We start from the raw sequence: 21,930 nt of genomic DNA, 5'->3' as shown, positions 1-21,930 counted from the left end.
GCTATACTGTTGTAAGCAGACTAAGCGATTGTCCCCTAACTATCGCCTGCTGCTTATCCATTTTAAATACTTGCATAGGCTCTAACGCACCCCTGTCAGTTGCACAAGCTGGGACATATCCCCAGTGACAGATGGCGATGCTGTTCAGCTCCTGCGGCGGATTTCGCTCATCTTGCCTGGTTGTGCCCCACGGTCACCGTCTACTGGCGCGAGGTCTGTTCTGCTATATCAGAGATCACCTCCTCGTCGGTTCAGCCTGACCCCCCGCTTTGTCTCCTCGGCTTTGTTAAATTCTACCCGGACGCTTCCCGCCGCCTAATCGCCATGCAGCTTGTCTGCGCACGGCGCAGGGTTTCCATGTGTTTGGGTCGCAAACCTGCACCAAAATTCGCTCAATGGCTCGAGAATGCACCGCGCTGCCAGACCCTATTGTCTGAATTCTGGGACCTCATGCCAGCTAGATCTCGCCCACTCGACATATGGGGACCCCTTGTGTCATACCTCCTTGCTCGTTCCTCCCAGCACCTGGCTTCCACTCCCGCGCTCCCCGCCGACACTCTGCCCGTGGCAGCCGCCGGTGTAGGATAGTAATTGGCCTCCCCCCCCCGTCCCTTCTCCTCAGCAGGGCCCGCCCCTCCCCCCGAGACTTGTGCGCCTCATACCAATGACTGTTTATTGTCCAAACGTGCCGGTATAATATTTGCTATGCTGTCCTTTTAATGATGTTTTGAGCTATTGGTCCCCTTTGCGATTTTCAATAGTGCTCATGTGCATGGTGCTTTGATTCAGCGCAAGAATGTCATTTGTCTATGCAACTTTGTCAATAAAGGTTTTTGAAAAGAAAACAAACCAAAAAAAAAAACAATGGCAGTCCGTTGCTCTGCGCGCCCAGGCAGACCAGATGAGGAACCCCAAGGAAATAAGCTCTCCTGTCTTTGTTTTTGCTGTTAACACAGAGTGGGTTCTTATATCGTAAGTACCCACCCAGTGAAGATAGAAATGTATTGGAGGCAGTCAGCCCCGGAAAGCCCAGGTTCCCTGAAGCCCCTTCCGTCCGCCGCAGCTGTCTGAGCGCGCAAAATGCCGCCTCCCAGGGCCAGGATTAACTGCCTCTCCATCGGTTCCAATGTAGCATGCAGATCGCGCGCTGGTTCGCCATGTCGTCTATTAAGCAAGCACTCCAAGGTCTAGGTATCAGCCTGGCTCCCGGTACCTGAATTGTTCCCCTGCGGGCAAAGGCGGGCAAAGGCAACCCAGCGCTCAGCACTCACAGACAGGCAAGTCGGGGCTTCAGCTGAGTGCTCTTCCAATGCTGAAATCCTGCCGCCAGTGCCGTGCGGATTTCTACTCCAAGCGTATCCCGCAGTGGAGCGACAACGTGGTTGAGGCATCCAGCCGCAGACAGTTTAAAATACCAGGAGGGCAGCCTTTGTTTGAGGGGAGCGCCAGGAAATGCCGCTACCCGGTGCCCAGGCCTGCCCCACTCTCAGCAGGTCCAACGCTGTTCACTGGCCGTGCGCTGGATCGGCTCGGTATTCAGGCAGCGACCTCCCCAGGCTCCAGGCAGCACGTCGTTGACAGTTCCTGGCCGAATTTGCTTACTTGGGGTGGAAGTGCAGGATCCCCATTGAGTGCCTTCTCGTCTACACTTAGCGGACCTCGATTTTCAAGGTCCTGGGCAGCGTGATCTTAGTGCGGGCACTGTTGAGGCTCGACTCCGCCCCACGGCGCTCCCACTCACAGCTCCGATCGGAGTGCAGGCCCCTTTTATTGCTTTATTATTTTTTCATATTTATGTTCATTCTGTTCAAAACATTTTCTGTCCTGATGATGACCCAGTATATTTTAAGGGTCAAAAAGTCGTTGAGGCATCATTGGCAAATTGGTGGCATGCAATAGGTTCCACCCTATTCGGACCATTTCATCGATTTCAAAAACCCCTGGCTTTTATTTATGTTTACACTGTCTATTGTTTGTAGGTGAATTTTTAGTGAAAAATGTTGAGCACATATTGATTGTCTGTATATTGTATTGTGATATAATCCTTGGCAAATAATTATTTAAATAATTTGAATTTCTTTGAATTCTATGTGTGGGCACTGTTTTTCTATTGTATAGTTTTTCCATTTTATAATTGCAGTATTTTGTCTCCTGGCGCCTCTGTGGCTTCTATATGGTTTAACTGACCCTGGTTGTAGGTCAGTGGGGCTTCCCCCTGTTGCAAAACTATTAGAACATCAAAGAACATGTCCATAAGATAATTTTGGACATCTGTAGAAAAGCCTGTGGAGCAAATCCAGATGTGGCGTCTAAGCACCACACAGGTGCCCACTGCTCTACCCAGACAATCTGTAGTGTCCCAGATCTGATAGAATATTTTGCTGCATCTTATCCAAGATCAGCTTTTGTATGGTTGACGGACATCGTCTGAGACCATTGTCAAGATATCTGCCACTTTGTCCCATAATGTGTGCGAAGATCTGCCTAGGAGGTATGTAGTGTTTACTGACCTGAGGGCGAGGCTATCTGACGCGAAAACCCGTTTGGCGAATGTCTCCATTGTTTTTCATTCCATGTCAGGCAGAGTGGTAGGGAATAGAGTTAGTTTCAAGCAGCTTGTCCATGCTTGGACAACAAGGCTCTCCAACATGGGATACTACAATGAGAAGCCTCAAGAACAGGGAGCTGATCTATGCTGCCTCGCCACCTATGTTGATCGGAGGGCAAGAACCTATCTGCAGTCAGCTAAGCCTACATTAAAGGGGAGGAGAAGCTCCTAAGTACATTGTGGAGGGAGAAGGACATCTGTTAAGAGAGTGGTTTTGTCTTCCTGGGTTGGCAGGATGAGATCAAGCATCTCAACCGCCTTTCAAATCACAGTGGTGAAGTCTGCAGACTCTTCAGTAGCCATGGCATGGTTTGGTGTGGTGTGGAGAAGCCAATGTCTGGGTAGGTGTCCAGACCATTGGCATCCTGAAGGTCATTAATAATATTGTCTCTCTCATACTGATCCTGGTGGTAGAGAGTGGGTCTATGAATCAGACTGTGTAATCTATTCCCCTTCCGGTGTCAGTGACATTGAGGTTGATATTGATTCGCATGTCGACTTGCAATCGGTTGTGGCAGTGCAAGGAAATGTCACTCTTTGTATGGTCAGCCCCAAGTTTTTGGACTGATGCTGCTGGTTCTAGACTCTAAAGTGCATTGAGGCCTGCTAACCAGACCTCACTTCCAGTGCCCTGACTTCAAAACATGTGTGGTACATTGACTATATAAAATTGGCATAGGGTAACTTAACAGTAAGTCCCTGGTATATGGTACCTAGGGTATGTAAGTTAGAGAGTCAATCCAAGCACTGCAATACTAGCTCTGCCCCCCTAGGTGAAACATAGGTAAAACGAGTCTCCCAGTCAGCCACTGCATACTGGAAGAGCCCTTTAATATGCTAGCCCGGATTTGCCACTTAAATCAATGCTAAAGCCAAAGCTCCATCTGTAATATGTGTAAATCACCCTTATTGCAGGTCAACTGAGGCCTATTGCAGAGTACAGCATAATTCACAGGAAGAACATGTATTTTACATGTTAATCAGTAAAAATTTGAAACTTTAGTTTTATATTATAGAAAGACTTGGTCACCCCATTGGCGAGTTCAGGGTTACATGCTGTCCCCTCACAGCTGTGCTAACTTTGGAATGGGGCGACCAAAGTTTATACTCCAAAGTATAAAACAAATTCTTACATTAAGCCTGACTTGATTTTCAAATTGAAAATACTATAACAAGTAACAGCATGCAATTTTTACAAATTTGCCACTTTGTGCCTTGAATCTCCTGTGGCTTTAACGGTTACACAATAAGCTTGAGCCCAAGACAGCTTTCTGCCCTTCTAGGGAGAAGCTCCCTTGGTAGTCACACCTCTGGATTGGGCTGGGGAGCTCTGGATGCTGAGAGCAACTCTGCCATGTTGGGAGTGGGCAGAATGGTGCATCCTTAGATAGCCAGATGCCTCGCTTCCCAGGAAGTGGTCAGCTGGAGAGAGATAGAGAGAGACTGTAACTCCGGAGCCCAGCGAAAGCAAAAAACAAACAAAGGTCAGTTGGCTGACCTGTTCACAGGACATAGCTGAGAAGTCTGCTACGGCAGGTTAGAAGGACACAAATTTCAGCTTGCCACCAACTTCCGCTATGCAGCACCAGAGACCTGGAGCACAAAGTTGCATCTGAGTTCGTTGAGCCTGGGAGAGTCGTCGAAATGTAGCTTGGTCGCCCAAAAGATGAGTTATAGCCCAGGGAAGGATTTGGCTGTAACTAGAATAACAGGGGACAGGAAGTCCAGTGGCGACTGGACTTCTACCAGTTCCGAGACAATTTCGAGGGATGTCGACCCTGTGACCACGAATGCCTCACCCTCTTCGTGGACCCAGGAGTATCTGCAGGAAGACCCTCGTCGACCACATCGCAACCCCAGCATCCTTGAGCATGTTCATCATCCTTCATCCTTTGCAGCAGGACCACATCTGAAGAAATCCATTTCAAAGGGGAGAAAGTGCCTGAAACTGCCTGAAGACTGCTTCAACTGTCGAGGAAGCTGGTTCTGAGACCCTTGATGGTTCCCCTGACTGCCTCCTTACTGGAGTTGGTCACCTAAAGTGAGGCTAAATGACTGCAATACAAGTAGCCCAACTTTTTGTTGAAAAAGGTTGTAAGTGTCAAATTCGTTGGACTTGCCAATCCTTGTTCGCGGTTGAGTGAAATGTTTTGATTTACTATACCTTGTAAATTCTATAACTACGGAACCCTCCGGCAGATCTTTTTTTCGTTGGAGTGTCTAAAAATACATAAAATTATAGTCTATTTTTATAAATTGGTGTTGGGAGTACCTTAGTGTCTTGTCGATTTCTCCTTCAATTATTTTGTTCCTCTTCAAATGCTTTACGCTTGTTCCTTTGTGTAAGCTTAGCTGCCCAGAGCTACAGCTACCCAGAGTCGAGCTGAATTTTAACAAACAAATCCTACTGGCCCTAAAGGGGTTGGTAGTTGTATCATCTCACAAAAAGGTCCTGTAATGGAGTATTTATAACCAAAAGGAATACCACTCCAATGTATACTACTCACAACAAGTATCCTAATGGGAACTATATAAAATATATAATTATGTTACTGTCACAAAGCACATAAACCCAACAGTAAGCATTAGCTTTTTAAAGACGAGAACCCTCACTCACCACCTGGGTGACATGCTTCATCATTGGGTTCCCTCTTACACCCAGTGTCCGCAAGGTACACTGAGTGGGCTACAACTCTCCCTCTGGAGAGGAGCGTGAGGTGTTTTTTCACTCCAATGTTATAGGTAAATGAGGGGCAGAGTGCAAAAAAATATCAAATGTGCATTAAAACCATCTCATAAAGGGAAAAAGAACTTTAATAACTATCCCCAATGGATGGAGTTAAAACCAGTGTGACGATAGGAGTATGGATATTTCCTATCTAACTAGGTCGACATGTTTCTGCCCAGGGGACCAAAAAGTTCCAGGCATTCATCAGGACCATTCAGCTTGTCACTCTGCAAAAAGTGTGAATAACAAAAACCATACTTATGTAGAATATAAGTGTTGCTGAGACCAACTTGTGTCTGGTCTTCTTGCTGTAATGAATAAATGTACTAGTTAGCAATTCACATATTCTTATAAAAATTTAACAAATTAACCAAGTGTCACGTGAAAAAAAGTGCCAAATGTCACCACCAAAGTGAAAAGCGTGTGAATAATTCATTATTCTCACCAATAGCAGGCAAACAAATCTGCCTTACTGTACAGGTCCTTAATCTGTATGTGGGTACCTGTATATCGAAATAAATCACATGAAAGGCCGACCCTGGGACAATTTCAAAAATATTAAAACAAAAATATTAAAACAAAAACCATGCTCAATCTGTCTATTATGCATGGCCACAAAGGCTAGTATCTTAACCTTCTCCTCTGTGCAGGGGCATCGTCGCTATAACTCAACCCCATTTATCATACATATTCACCAAAAACAATCTATAGTACGATGTATCCTCCGTCTTATGTGTTACATTCTATGTGTGTGAGACTGCAATCTAACGCACATATCCCTATAACACTGCAATATCAAGGGAAACCTGATATCCAACGGGCTAATTAGTCTTGTCAGCACTGCTTCAATCCATCTTTTAATACTTGGTAACAAGGCTTAATAGTCCTATAATCACTACTACGATCTGTCTATTAAAATATAACAGTCCACATCTAGAGTGTTTGCATGTGAAAACCTCAGGCGCATATGTGCCACGCCTCTATATCCCTCTTCTCATAAATCGCGAAACATCCACTTTTTCGCTATCACAAGATTTCCACTCACCTAATATCCCTACATCGCACCTTCTTAATAGGGGCCCTCGAACGGAAGATCAGCTATTGCGGTCCGTATTTATTTGGTTCCGCATTACGCATTTAAAACCAGGAAGTGAATTGTATCACTTCCGGTTTATATATTTTATATAGTTCCCATTAGGATACTTGTTGTGAGTTGGTAGTTGTATTACATAGTGAGGCAGCACACCCACACCTTAAGACACAGTCCATTTCCGCACAGGCACCAAGTGGGATGTTGTGCATGGCACACAGTATCGAGCCGTGGATGGGATTGGGACTGGCTTTGGTGGAGCTGAAACTGGGGACAAAGTGGGTTTCAAGGTGAGGTTGAAGAGCACAGTTGACGTCAAGGACGGATCTGCCGACGGTAGACTGACATAAGGCCCTTCGGATCTGTGGGGTCAGAATTCGCTCCAGAGGGTTCCGATGTAACACCAAAAATGCATGTATGTCATGTCCAGGATGGGACAGGCCAGATGCAGAGTTGTACAATGCCAACTGGCGACACACAAGGGAATAGCTATCAAATTTCCAGTTCTAGTCTGCAAACTGAGGAATAAAACCGCACTAGAGCATATATTTTTTTCCAATCTATATACAAAGATGGCTTGAAAGGGAAAAAAGTACAACCCTTCTGCTTTTATTGTGCCCAATACCTACTTCTTTCAGATTTCCACTGGGCAGCATCCAGATTTGCTAATGTGATGTATGCATCACAGAGCCTCTCCACATCTCGGACCATCTGAGCACGGTGAGTCCTTATACTATCAACAATGCTGAAAGCCGCTTCCATGCGATCCTACAAAAGAAAAAACAGAGCATGTGTATAGAATACATCTCACATTGTTTAGGCGGTATCACTATCCTTGCTGTTTACAGAGATAAGCATTGTGCATGTCTAGGACCTGAGTGGAAGAAAAGTGCTTGGTGGAATGGGGAACAGACAGTCTAGAATTATCCATGCTTGTTTCATTCTGGAACTCTAACATAAAAGGTTGGTGGTGAGGGAGTGTTAACAACTACCATTAACCCAAAGGAGAAAATGAAGGGAGCGGAACAGGACAGCAGGTTTTATCCCACCACTTTTTACTGTGCCACATTGACAGCATTACACATTTTAAGGCTTTAAACCTTCATTCCACTGGTCTCTTCACTCCCTGCCTACCCCAATGAAAAATATTGAGTATACTATAAGATGCCTTACCTGTATAAAGACAAAAAACGTATAGTTTAAGTAGCATTAAGGTGCAAAAGCATTACTCTAGATTGGACAAGGCAAGTTGTTACCCTAACAATTAGTTGTGTTGCACACATTGAATCATTAGTGCAAAACTTTCATGGCTTCAATCTTTCTCTGGCAAAAAGGATTTCCAGATAACCAGAATGAAGGGGAAAGAGGGCATGGATCTAAAACATGGCAATCCCATATACATAAAAGCTTCCCCTTGAGGACGGAGTCTGTGTAATTTGTAGCAGGTCTGTAAGCTACACGAAACAGGAGCAGGAAGACATCAGTTGACCATGTACTGCATGAATAGGGCTGGGCATCTTTATCAGTCTGCTGTGCACTGTGAGAATGGTCCCCCGATTAGTCTAACATTACTAAAGTAACCAAGCTAAGTCGCCTACAAAGATAAAAGTGGTCAGAAGAAAAACGGTAATACAAATGTGTATGCATACATAGTCCTACCGATGATTCCTCACCTAATTAATACTCATTACCGGCTTCAGTTTGGTCCTATCAATGACTCTTCAGCCACAACGCGGAGCCATCACAAACAAAACTGTGAGAGTATGGGAACAGTGTGCGAAAAAATCAGTGAAACAAAATGGGAAGAAGCGAATGGTGAGGAACAGCACCACTAGGGAGAGTGCCAAGCACTGCCTTACTGAAAATCATGGAAAGGAAAGAGCAGAGCACCTCTGTGAGAAGCAACCCTTCAAAGCGAAGGCGATAACCTCCCTGGAGGCAGAAAAAACATGACAAAAGTGACGTGACAGACGACAGAAAGTTAGCAACCACAATCTAGAACAGTGAAGGGGAACAAGTTCGGAACAGAGGAGCAACGATAAAGCACCCCAAGACAACACCATCAAGGAGTGTCGTATCCCCTGTAAAAAGCTAAGGGCAGAGACACAGCCAAGAAACCCCAACCTAGAGGATTGCGGAGGAGTCAAAAACCCCAAGCAATGAAAAAGAGAAGATTATGAGTAGGCCCCACACTGGAACAACCAGGGTGTAGGGATGCAGAAGTACACATGAACCAACCGTCCAATGACCACAAAAGAAGGAGTGGAAAAAAAATAAACAGAAGGAAGCATCCCGCCAGGGAGGAAGAGAAAGAGGGCACCCGCAGGAGACAAATGCCACCCGGAGGGAGGTGTGTGCAGAAGACCAGCTGAAGGGTCCTTGCAGAGCGGAGAGGAAGGGCGGGTCGTGAAGGAATCTGCGGCTAGAATCGTCTCTACCAGATACATCGTTACCGAAGGTAAGTAACTTGTACATCTTATAGAGACTACTAGCCGCAGATTCCTTAACGTAGAATAGATACCCTAGCCATACCCAGAGGGGAGGAGGGTCTGTGAGAGAACCTCACCAGCTTGGAAGAACACAGGGCCCCCACGGGGGATGTGACATTGGGACAGGAAGGACGGCCCAGCCCCCACCAAGCAGAAGTAAGCAAGAACAAGGATAAGAGAAGGCCAGGATACCACAAGCCTACCCGAGGATCAAGGGCGTCCAACAGAAAACCCAGAGGGGCAGAAGTCACCCCGCGAGTATCAGAGGAAGAAATAACCACCCACAAAGCCAGGGAAAAGAGAAGGAACGGAGGCAGAGCCCGCCCCAGGAGAACACACACACACAGCGAAGGGCACAGCTGAATGGGTGTCTATCCCGAAGTAGGGAAGAAGGCCGGAACGGTTCCACAGTCGAGAAGCGCAGACGTGAGAAACAAGACACAAACGCACAAAGCTCCAACAAACAAGGGACAGGAGCACACGCTGACACGGTGAGTCCCACGGAGGGGGACCAAAACTACCATGCACACGCAGCAACAGCTGGCAAATACTAAGAAGCAGCGGCTCAGAACAAGGCGAGCTCAAGACGAAGACAGACAGGCCCCAGCTGAAACGACAGAGAACTAGGTGAAAATACCAAGACAAGATGCTGTAATCAGCATGACCAAGGTCTGTCCGATGACCCAGACGCGAAGAGGAAAGTACCTCATTGAAGAAGGATAGAAATATCAAAGATAGAGAGAGACCGCACCAAGCGGTATACGGGGACGCCAGGAAAACGCGAGGAACCTGAGAAGGTATCCACGCCCACCTAGCTTAAAACAGGGCTATACAAAAGCCAACAAATACCCCACCTAGGGTATGAATCGTCCCTGAACAAAAACAGGGAAACACCTCTTAGGGAAACCCGCAGCAGAGGTCAAGAACATAAAAGACCTGTGGAAACGCCACAGACGGCTTACTAACTAGCCAAAAAAGACACAAAGGGCCCAACCTGAGGACCTATACAGCTGCACTTAACAGCAAAAAACATACAAACCACAAGCTGAAGGGCTGAACCAGCAGCCAAAAGAATAGAGGGACCAACTGAAAGACCCTGAAGGCACCCAAAGCCGCACACAGCACACAACGGGCCAACTGAAACCTAAGGCCCAAAGGAGAAAGGAGGGATAACGCCTCCCATAAAGCGCCGGAGGGCCGAACTTACGGAGGAGGAGGACGGAGCCCCGCAAGGAGTCTCTGAATAGCTGAGTCCGCGTGGGTGTGAAATAACAGAGTTTCATCAAAAGGTAAGTCCACAAGACGCTCCCGAACATTCTCTGGAAAGACACCATCCCACAGCCAAGCATGGCGGCGGAGGGCCACTGAACTCGCCATAGCACGGCAGAGGGAATCAGAGACGCCCAAGGCCGAACAGAGAATGAAATGCGCTAACTCCCGACCATCCCGCACATGGTGCCGCAGATCCGCGCAGGCACCCTCTTGGGAGGCTTGAGACAGAAGGGACTCTGCTGAATCCCACAGATCGGAAGTAGCCCTGGCCAACAAACAGAGTGTTGAGTGCACGCAGAGCAGCGCTAGCGGAGGCGAAAATGTTACGCCTCCAGGAGTCCAGCCACCGAGTCTCCTGTGACGGCAGAAGCAGCACTGAAGGCAAGGAAGGAAAATCAGCCCGCACGCCAGGGCCCTGGGTCAAGGGGTGGGAAAAAAGACAAAGTGGATCATGCGGGGCAGGACAGTGGCGGTGAAGGAGCGGTTGAGGCACTGGATCCCCCGTGGCAGGGCACCTCCAGGCCCCCAGAAGAGAGTTATGGAGCGACGGTTCAAATCAGAGCCCTGGTGGAGAAACTCTAACAAGTGGTCCGAAGGAAGTGGGGCAACCAGATTGCCCATCTGCAGAATGCCAGTGGCCGCGGAAATGGCCCGGACAAAGCTCACACTCGCCTCCGTAGGGTGTCTCGGGGTTGAAAGCAACTCCTCCGTGAGCAAAGGCTGTAAACTAAGACGCCCATCCCCGTACCCCGCAGGAGGGAGAAAACACCAGCCCCTGAGGGATGGGAAACCCATGGACGAGTGAGGAACCTGAGGGGTCTCTGGAGAGGGCGAAGAAGCCTGCGGGGCAGACAACTGCAGGGAACGGAAGAGCAGGTACGGGGGCTGTTGACGTGGAGACGGCGTGGAACCCGCCCTGAAATCCGCCAAGAAAAGGCCACGACGCGGCGCCCTGTCTCCGGCGAAGAGTAGACGAGGAGACGACAACCCTCAGGAGAGGAAGGGACATCCGGAGAAGAGTCGACGATCCGATGTCGGAACGGAGCCGGGGAGTCCACCACAGGCACCAATGAGTCCTCGACCGGCGCCGAAGTGTCCACCAGCGGCGACGGCTCGACCACCACCACGTGCCGCATCGGGCGGGGTCGGAGCCGAAGCGGCCAATGAACGGCGGCGAAAAGGCACCAGCTCGACCCCCGATGAGGCAGCCGCCTGGGCTGAGGGCCGAGAGGGGCCCGGGTCCCGGCCTCCACCCGCAGCGCCGTCCGCGCCGGGGAGGTAAGCCGTTGACGCCGGAGAGGCGTCGGCTCGGCCTCTGGGAAGACAGCCGACTGCCCAGAGGACCGAGAGGACTGCGGGGCGAGCCCTGAGTCCCAGTGACCTCCTGGGACACCGCAGGGAACCCCGCGGGGCTTTGCGGTGAGGTCGGGACGCCGTGGGCCAAGGAGGGGGACCCCGAAGGGCCGCACCTCGACGGCACCACACCTCCAACACCTGAAGCCGAACGTGTCGGCGCCGGGGGCGAAGCCGCCGGCGAGTCCGCAGACGGCCCCGCGCACGGCAAGGAATCTACAGACATCGCAGGAAGAGGAGCAGGGCTCAAGGAAGCCTGCAGAGCCGTGGCGTAGGCTTGCATCTGGGCCCTCGTCGCCCCCATCCTGGGAGAGACCGGCGCCCTCTGCCGAAGGAGGACAGGGCCTCGGCAGCAGACTGCAAGACTTATCTGCGGGCGAACGACGCACAAGGGGCCTCAGCGAAGGACGATGCCGCAGCCGGAAACGGCGGCCCCTGGACCCGCCCGAGGTAGGAGACGGACGCTGCGACGACACCGATCTGGACAAGCGGGCCGACAGCAACTTCATCCGGCGCTCCCGCCAGGACTTCAGTTTGAGATGCTGGCAAGCCTCGCAGTCCGTAGATTTATGGTGCTCGCCCAAGCACCACATGCAAATAGTGTGAGGGTCTGTCGCCGACATCTGATGTGCACAAAAAGCCCGAAGGCATGGTACACTGTTCCCAACTCAAGGCGCTAAAAGGCCCGAAAACAGGCCAAGGAGCACACTCTGGATCCGCGTTGCACGCGGAAAAGAAGGAAAACTGACGTCCGTGGATGACGTCAGGGCGGGGTCGCTTGGTATCGGCCCCCGGCACGCAGAGGTGCTGTGGCAAAGATTTTCCGGATCCAGTCTCACGCCTGGGGATAATTCTACGTTAAGGAATCTGCTGCTAGTAGTCTCTATCAGATACGTGCATTTGATGAGATTGCAAATCATCACTTGCTACATGTTTAATAACATGTCTTCAAACTGAAATGAACAACCATTTGGAATGCAACAGTTCTCGCATTTGCGACGGTTTAAGCAATTAGCATTGTAAATGACAATGCCTTTTATTTATCTATTTTGATAATTAACACACAAATAAAAGGCATTGTCTGTACAATGCCAATAGCTCAAACTCTTGCAAATGCGAGACCCATTTAATTTCAAAGAAGCGACCGCCATTGTCCCGGGTTGCTTGGAAAGTGAAAGCGTGCATGGCGTGCTGAATGTTGAAGGAAAGCATGTCATGCCTGCAGTAGGGGAAACTCATTAAAGAAAATAGTGCTTACAGACTAAAGAAGACTTACTGTGTAACAACAGATGTAAAAGGACCAGTCCTCATGAGAGGTTACAAATTAACGACATCATGAAGGAATGGGTTGCACACCTCATATTCGACCAATGTTCTACGTTAGATGTCCAAATCCATTTTATGCGTGCTTAACACTGGTGACGTGCTAAGCCCAAAAGCACGTGTGAACTAAACAACGTCGACTTGGGGCTATCTTTTAGCCCCAACCAGTGTCACTGCCAATATTGCGTTTGCAAATGTTTCTCTTATCTTTATCAATTGTGTTTCGTTTAATTCCATGTTTTCTTCTCTGGGGGCCCGAAATACATTGGGTTTAATAAACTGCTTTTGATGTACTTCGCTTTTGTACGTGTTTGTGGAGAAGAGGTTCGGATGGCCCACCCAAGCATGAGAAACATAGAAAATTTGCATTTCTTTGCATGTGGATTTATAACGGTTTACAGCGTAAAAGAGAAGAAAACATGGAATTAAACGAAACACAATTGATAAAGATAAGAGAAACATTTGCAAACGCAATATTGGCAGTGCCACTGGTTGGGGCTAAAAGATAGCCCCAAGTCGACGTTGTTTAGTTCACACGTGCTTTTGGGTTTAGCACGTCACCAGTGTTAAGCACGCATAAAATGGATTTGGACATCTAACGTAGAACATTGGTCGAATATGAGGCGTGCAACCCATTCCTTCATGATGTCGTCAATAGTTAAGCCCTACCGGGTTGGCACCCATACAAAAAAACGAGTGAAAAATAAGAATTCTGTGAAAAACGTTATCTCTCGTCCCATGCAGGGCGGAACAACATCGTTCATCAAGCATGTTTATTATTTGTTTCTGGAAGTCAAACGAATTCTGAAAAACATTTTTGGACAAATGTACAAAATTAATTTATATTGTCTACATTTAAATGATTGTGGCACGAATTTACAACAATGTTGATATGATTACACGTATTAGCATACTTAGCGTAATGTTGTGAGCACACAGCTCGAGTGTACTATGGGAGTTGGAGTGTTCTAGGCAAGTTTGATGATGACGATAGTCAGCTGTAATATGTCACGTGGTAGAAGGGGGAGGGGAGGCTGTTTGAGTTTAAATTTGGGTGGCAAAACAAGGAGAGTTCAAGCTGTTGGGCGCAGGAATGATGAGGACGAATATGTAACAGCAGGTGAGCAAGAACGCTTCATTAGATAGGTTATTTGGTAACGGGAGAGGGATAATTTTGGAAAATCCCGTTAAGGGAGAGAAAACACAGACAACAAGGTATTTTTCGCGGAGGGTAGTAACTGATTATCAGATTAGGAAGGTTGACTGCTAGAAGAAACACAGCAAGAAAGGGGTGAAAAGATGTGTACGAAGGTTACAAAGGAGGGGGTAGTACGAGACAAGCGAAATATAGACCAGAAGGGTCCTGCACCGTAAAACTGAAAAACTGGAAGGATGTAACGGGGGTTGATCATGATAATGAAGTCATCGGAGGGGTAACACCGATTTAGCGGCTAGGAGAAACACTCTCATGGGAATAACGAAGGAATGCTGATTGATGTTAAGAGTCAGTTGGTTCAGATTAGAGTTCACAACATTACGGAGGTTTTAAGGAGTCGTATTTAGACGAATGCAATTCATACAACCAGCATAGCATAATGAACTTATAAGCATTCATGTTGTAGATTTTTAATATATGTCCTATTGTTATTTTCAGTTTCCCCTGGTGAAGGGCCCCCAGAGGCCCGAAATGCATTGGGTTTAATAAACTGCTTTTGATGTACTTCGCTTTTGTACGTGTTTGTGGAGAAGAGGTTCGGATGGCCCACCCAAGCATGAGAAACATAGAAAATTTGCATTTCCTTGCATGTGGATTTATAACGGTTTACAGCGTAAAAGAGAAGAAAACGAAACACAATTGATAAAGATAAGAGAAACATTTGCAAACGCAATATTGGCAGTGCCACTGGTTGGGGCTAAAAGATAGCCCCAAGTCGAGGTTACAAATTAAGACAAGGTGGCACTAAGGAGGGACTAAGAAGGACTAACAAGCCTATTAACGTATCAGAAGCCAGCATTTACAAGAGACAATGACACAAGTCAATGAAAAATATGGGTGGAGAGTGGGCCGAGCTTCAAGTCCATACTCTAATACAGCACGCCTCGCAGAGCAGCAAATGTGGTGCCCAGGCTCGACCTAAAAAGGAAAGACATGATCCTTGCAACAACGAGAAGCACAAGTTACTAACTTTCAATACTCTTATCGAACCCCAGATTCCTCACCTTTAAAATATTCCCCAGGTATCAGACTGGATGAGTACAATTATCAGAAAGGGGTGCCAAACTGAGCCACATGAAAGGACAAAACTACATTTGGTAAGAAGGATGGGTAGGTGCAAAGAACCAACGTATTGGAAAAGTAAACAGTTACACATGAATTCAGAGAAAAACCCTGAAGCTATCCAATCCTGCAAGCAAAAGTAATTGCTACCATCAGAAATATTTTTACAGTAAGACGTCAAACCTGGTAACTGAGCAACAGCTTGAACAGGGATGCCATTAAGAAAGTCATAGCAAGGTTCAAATCCCACTGGGGAAAAATAAACAGAGGGGAAAAGTACAAGATAAACCTTTCACAAAAAATCACTTACAGCAATCAAAACAGGGAAGACTGATCAGACAGATACATAAAAGCAGACAGAGCAACCAGATAGTTCCTAACTGCGGCCACCGCAAGGCCCTGATGAGCAAGGGATACCATAATTCATAAGACACTGTAAATGTGGAATTTAAAGAAAGTGAAGCCTTTCGACTAGCACCAATGAACAAAAGTATTCCAGCAGCCTACGGATATGACTTTAATCGCGGGCTTAGCGGCTGCCACAATGATGTCTGCGATCTCATCAAAAAAGCAAAAGGACTCTCAAAAGCACCACTCAATCCCAGTGCCGTCAACAGCAGTCTCTGGGGATTCGGGGGGCGGACCTGACCGCACTGCTGCGAAAGCAGGTTACCTCTACATGGGAGAGAAAGAAGAAGCCGAATACTCAGTGGCAAGAGACTGGCATCGCAGCACCTTCTCATCTACTCATCCAGTCAAGGATGAACAAAATCAGCTGTGCTCAATCCTCCCGCACCTTCTGCAGAACTCTTGAAATAAGCAAGACTGGCAGAAATGCATACAGCAGGTCCTACAGAAAGTGAGGCTTCTGGACGTTGATGGTAATGACCATGTTGTGGAGGTGAGTCACAGTCCGCTTAAGATATTCCTGGAGAAGTGACAGAGATGACTACCTGGGATTCATCCAAGTATGAAAATACATGGACTCTCAAACTCCACAGCAAAACAGCCAGCATCTTTGAAAAAGTATATGGTGCTGTCGTCAGTCCGAAATGGAGGACCACAAACTGATAGTGTTAGGACCCCACTGTGAACCTAAAGTAGCACTTGTGGGCAGGTAAGATGGAATGGGTGTAATGGAGTTCCAGGGACGCCTGAGTTTAAAGGCATGGGGACCGCTGTCAAAAAAAGAGGGCAGGGATCCAGGACAGGTTTTAAGATCTGTCCTTCTTTGGCACCAGCAGTTAAATAACATATTGTGCACCTCTCTTGGGGAGGCACCACTGCCATGGCCACTATTTCCTATAAGACAAGAACTTCTGCCTCTAGGATAAAGGCAAAAGTCAGCAAGCATGTCCTGAAAAAAGGTGGTAGTCCAGAAGAAAGGAAGTACATGGTGGATCAGCTGGACTGCCCAACGTTACTTTGCAATCATCTCTACATTAGTGACAATACGGGAAACCCTTCCCCTACCAGAAGATGGTGATATGAGGGAGAGGAATCAGAGTATCCTGTGCCACCTGGAGTGTTTGATGGTTCCTTCAAGATCCAGCCCTGTTTTGAATGTTATGGGTCAGATGATAAAGCATTTAAAAAGGCTGAGACGATTGCCAATGTCTGAACTTCAAAGCCCTATAGTAACCACATGACTTTCAATATTTGTGGTAGAATTACTGTGCTAGGCAGGCCACGCCGAATGTAGGGGCCCAATGCTGTTCTAAAAGCATCCCAAGGAAGCATAGCCTAAGCATCCCCATAGAAGGCAGTGGAATACATCCAAGCATGTCACTGTAGCCTGACAACTGTACCCGTAGACAGGGCAATGACGTTCTCAGAGTCAAAGTCACTTGCCAGGACCAACTTTGACTTCATTCTTATAAACATGTTATTGAGGTTCCATCTGCAGGATTAAGTGGTTAAAGGAAACATTTCTACAATTAGAGACAAGTTAGTGGAAGCTTTAGACTTATGTGTCTTGTCAATACAATTGGGGGGGGGGCTAACTCGGGGGCAGTTAGGCAATCCTTGTAATAAGCACTGCTAATAACCATGGAAATGCACAACTTAGATACTACTGCAAGCTCTCTAAAATGTCAATGGACTCCTTTTTAAACTTCAAATGAAAGAGGGTAGTGGGGCCCAAAGGTCTAAACTTACACTTGGATTTTGGTGTTGGGTATAATGTCTAGATCAGGGAGCACATAAGTATTGCATACTACATCACTTATAGCAAGTGAAATCATAGCATTCATAACAACACTTATAATATTTCAAAGACATAATTTGTCACAAAAAAGTGCATGTTAGACTGGAGAATTATAGTTAGTGTTGTCTGGTTAGAGAGCTGAAAAGAGAGTGTTACAAGGTGCACTACATATAATAATTTGAAGGTGGTGGATAAATTGTAAAAGAAAGTTATAACTATAACTGTAAAATTTTACAGACTCTGTAGTTTAAGCTTGGTTTTCATAGGGAAAAAAGTTTTCCTAACTATTAGTAAACTTTTTTTCATTAAATTTCAATGATTTTAAAGCATTTTTTTAAAATGTTGTTTCAAATCGTAGAGTCCAGTGTCGCGAGGGGAGAGTTATGTGGGGTGTCGTACAGTACAGTGGAGGCGAGTGCTGTAAAGTCTATTGTCATAGATTTAAGTATTGCAGATTGGAATACAGTGGAGTAGAGTGTAGTGGCATATTGTACAGTGTAGTAAAGTGTTATTAAGTGTAGTGGCATGGTGTCACATATAGTGCTGTCAAGTATTGTAGACTGGAGAAGCCCGTTGTACAGTGGTCTGGTGTGCCAAACAGTAGAGTAGGGTATCGTAGACTGTCATAGAATGGAGTAGTGTTGTAGAGTGGAGTATCACCAAGTGGAGTGTCACAGAGTGAAGTACCATATCCTATTGTGGACTGGTGTATCATAGACAGAAGTTGAGTGGTGTGTCGTCAGGTGTCATACAGTGTAGTACAGTGGCATAAAGTGGATAGGCAGACTGGAGTGGCATAGAGTGTAGTACACTGTTGTAGAGTGGAGTTGAATAAAGTGGAGTAGAGTGTCAAACAAGTGGAGCTGTGTAGGGAACAGTAGCGTATAGTGGGATAAAGTGTAGTAGAGTAGAGTATAGTTGAGTGGAGTACACTGGAGTGGGGGAGTGGAGTAAACTGTCATAGTGCAGTGGGGTATCGTAGACAATAGAGGTGTGGAGAGGAATGGAGTGGTGCAGCATACAGCTGAGTAAAGTGTCATAACTTGGAGTACTGTGCTGTACAGTAGAGTGTACAGTACTGGGAAGTGATGTCAACTATAGTAGAGTTGAGTGGCATACGATCAAATTGAGCTTTATAGAGTGGAGCGGTGTACAGTACAGTACAGTGTTGTAGAGTGTGGTAGAGTGGTTTGGCACACAGTTTTAGAGAATACAAAGGCAGAGAGGTGTGGCTTACAGTGTAGTAGTAGAGTGGAGTACTGTGTTGTACAGTAGAGTAAAGTGAGGTGCAGTGGCATACAAAGAGATGTGCACATTGTTGTATAGTTGCCTAGAATATCGTAGAGTAACAGAGTGGAGTACAGTGTTGTGCAGTGGAATTCAGAACAGTGTTGTACAGTGGAGTGTAGGGGCGCAGACAGGAGTTAAGTGCTGGAGAGTGACATTCAGTGCTGTAGAGTGTTGTAGAGTGGAGCTGCATAGACTACAGTAATGTGTCAAACAGTGGAGCTGCTTATAGTGGATTGTTGTATAGCAGCATAGAGTGAGGTAAAGTCTCGCACACTGGAGTGGTGTAACGTAGTGTGCAGTAAAGTACAACAGAGTGTACGGGTGTGTCGAGTGGGATGATGTGTAGTGTTGTGATGTAGGTAGTAATCTGTTATAAATTGACATGGGGTCTCGTACAGTAGAGTGGAGTGCTATGTCACATAGAAAAGTGTTCTATGGTGGAATAGAGTGTTGTACAGTAGAGTGTACGGCCATAGAGTGGAGGATAGAGTTGAACAGTAGAGTCTATGGGGATAGAGTTGAGTAGAATCTCGAAGAGCACCATAAAGTGTGATAGACTTTATAGAGTGGAGTTATATATCGTGGAGGAGAGTACCATCCAGTTGAGCGGCGTAGAGTGGTGCGGCGTACATTGTAGTGGCGAAGAGAGGATTACAGTAAAGTGGAGTAGCATACAGTGGAATACTGTACAGTGGAGTGTAGAAGAGGAAGTGGCATAGAGTGGAATAGAGTGGAGTGGTGTCTAGTGGAGTGGCATGGAGTGGATACAAGTACAGAGAATTAGCGTAGAGGTGGGTGGCGTACATTGAAGTGGCATAGCGTAGAGTGAAGGAAACTGCTATAAATTGGAGTGGATTATACAGTAGAGTGGAGTGTTGTGTCGTACAGTGGTCTAAACGGTCGTATAGTGGAGTAGAGTGTTGTACAATAAAATGTACTGGCAGAGAGATGAGTACAAATTTGGACAGTCGAGTGTATGGGGATAGAGTGGAGTAGAGTCTAGTAGAGTGGCATAGAGTGTAGTACAGTTTTGAAGAGTGGAGTTATATAGCGTGGAGGAGAGTACACTGGAGTGACATAGAGGAACAAATAACTTACTGTCGGTAATGCCTTATCTGGTAGTAACTTTATCTATCAAAATACAATGTGGGACCCTCAGGTCTGGGCAGAAAAGCGAGAAAGATGTAAATCATCCAAAGTAAGCCTTGGACATCGCTTAGGAGGATCCCTTTCTTTGGACGAAACTACATTTCCCAGCAATCTCTGTCACATCTGTGATAGAGATGTGACGTCACATTGCCACCGACTTGCTTATCGACAGACACACCATACGCTCGCAGGGCCATAAATGACACGGTATGGCAGCGCAGCATCCCTCTTCCAGCTGCAGACAACGACACACCGAGTTCCGACTGAGAGGTATGAGGCCCATCTATTTTACAAAGATTTTATGAAGGCTTTTTGAAAAAAGGTTTCTTTGCAATTGTCCTGAGAGTCGTGGTGACACCACTACTTACACAGAACACACTTCCGTCTCTGCCTGGGTACTTCAATAGGTGCCGGTATGCTCAATTGGGCTCGGTTCTTACTTGCCCCACTCCACGAAAGAAGCCAATTGGAATTTAAGCGGCATGAAATGCAGGCTCTGACCATATGCTTTTAGTCCCACGAGACCAGCGAATATGGGTCTTTCCATCTCCCCTTACATAACTGACTTATTCTGTCTAACCAAATAGATGGGCCCCCATGGTTAGAGTTCTCTCATCCATTATATAAAGGGCCTTAAATTAAATTACATTTGTTTTGGAACTTTTGCTAGTTAAGATTTAGATCCCTGCTAACATCAACCTTTGGGTTCACCACACCAGCAACATCTTTTCATTACTTTCCCTGATACAGTTGTGTGATTGTTTATGGTTATGGTGCGGCCTCTCCTCGCAATGTACGGGTAAGATACGAAAATATAATGTTTTCGTATTTACATGATTTTACTTAGTTGGCACACACCACCTAATATTTGATAGCATAGGTATATGCTTATAAAATATAACGAAGAAAGAATAACATCTGTAAATAATAAAATATATTTATGCCTTTTGGAAGCCTCATGAAGGTCAATTTAATCAGTGAATTTATGATTATGTTTTTACATAGGTATCGCCAGTGAATCTCTAAAGAAGATAAAAGATCACTGGCTTTGTATTTCTTTCAATTCCTTATTTATCTTTCACTACTAACACTGTCTCACACGATTCTAATAATTGTGGACAATAACGTAATAACAAGCAGCAGAACATATTGGTCCTGACGAAAGCTGCAACACCTCTAGTGAGGGTCAATACGCTGAAACATGTAGACCCATCAGTTTGTCACTAACTCGCAGGTATATGCTAACCCTGCTAGTGCCCTTTGTTTTTAATCCTGGTCCCAGGACGTATTAATAATGGTAGACTACGTACCAGGCAGCTAGTTTTAACCCACTTCTTTCACTTATATATTTCTTTGCACTGCGTACTTCATCCAACCAAGCTTAGTAGTCGTCATTGTTAAATTTGTAAATTTCCACAGGCGTCAGACTGGATCAGTAAGATTTTTCGTGAGCAGTACCCCTGCGCGCCGAAAGGGTTGGTCGGGTCTGCGTGGCGTTGTTGGTGTTGTCCGTACCAGAAGTGTCATCCGCGTCACCTATATAAGCACAACCTTTCGTGCTAATGTCAGTTACTTTTCACGACCTTCCACACTCAAAGCGTGGAGCCATAAACTGCACCGACACTGTTCTGTCCAAACTAGGGCCATGAAAGAGATTAACCCTGACCCTAGAAATCTGTCTGCAGAAAGCGGAGGAAGAGTGGCTCGGTAAGGAATCGGACGCTAGATATAGTCTCTATCAGATAAGGTGATACGGAAGGAAAGTAACTTGTTCATCTGATAGAGACTTCTAGCTGCAGATTCTTTACCTTTGAATAGATATCCAAGCAATACCGTCCCAGGTGATGGATCTGCAGACAAATTTAAACTATGAAGTCCTAGTGAGAGTGAAATGCCCGTCCCTGCTGATCCGCTTGTCAAAGCAGTAATGCTTGGTAAACGTGTGCAGGGAAGCCCACTTTGCTGCCTGGCAGATGTCCAGGACTACGACTCCACGTGATCATGGAGTGGTCGCAGCTTTAGCTCTGGTGGAATGAGCCAGCAAGCCTTCAGGAGGCTGCTTCTTTGCCAGTACATAGCAGATCTTGATGCAGAAAACTGCCCATTGCAATGAGGGTCCGTTTCTGCACTGTCCAACTGTTCTT

The 21,930-nt window shown here is 46.5% G+C and overlaps 1 protein-coding gene across 1 annotated transcript in view; it reads right to left on the bottom strand.

The window, feature by feature from the left end:
* ATM (ATM serine/threonine kinase) overlaps positions 1–21,930 on the bottom strand; it is a 1,586,045-nt gene that overhangs the window by 295,965 nt on the left and 1,268,150 nt on the right. Inside the window, exon 53 of the mRNA XM_085621514.1 lies at positions 7,056–7,194. Coding sequence (XP_085477640.1) covers positions 7,056–7,194 — 139 coding nt within the window. The remainder of the gene's footprint in view (positions 1–7,055; positions 7,195–21,930) is intronic.

The sequence above is a fragment of the Triturus cristatus genome, chromosome 8 (genome assembly GCF_964204655.1).
Source record: "Triturus cristatus chromosome 8, aTriCri1.1, whole genome shotgun sequence".
Taxonomy (NCBI): domain Eukaryota; kingdom Metazoa; phylum Chordata; class Amphibia; order Caudata; family Salamandridae; genus Triturus; species Triturus cristatus.
Note: the sequence above shows the minus strand (reverse complement) of the source record. Positions and strands in the feature narration are given on the sequence as shown.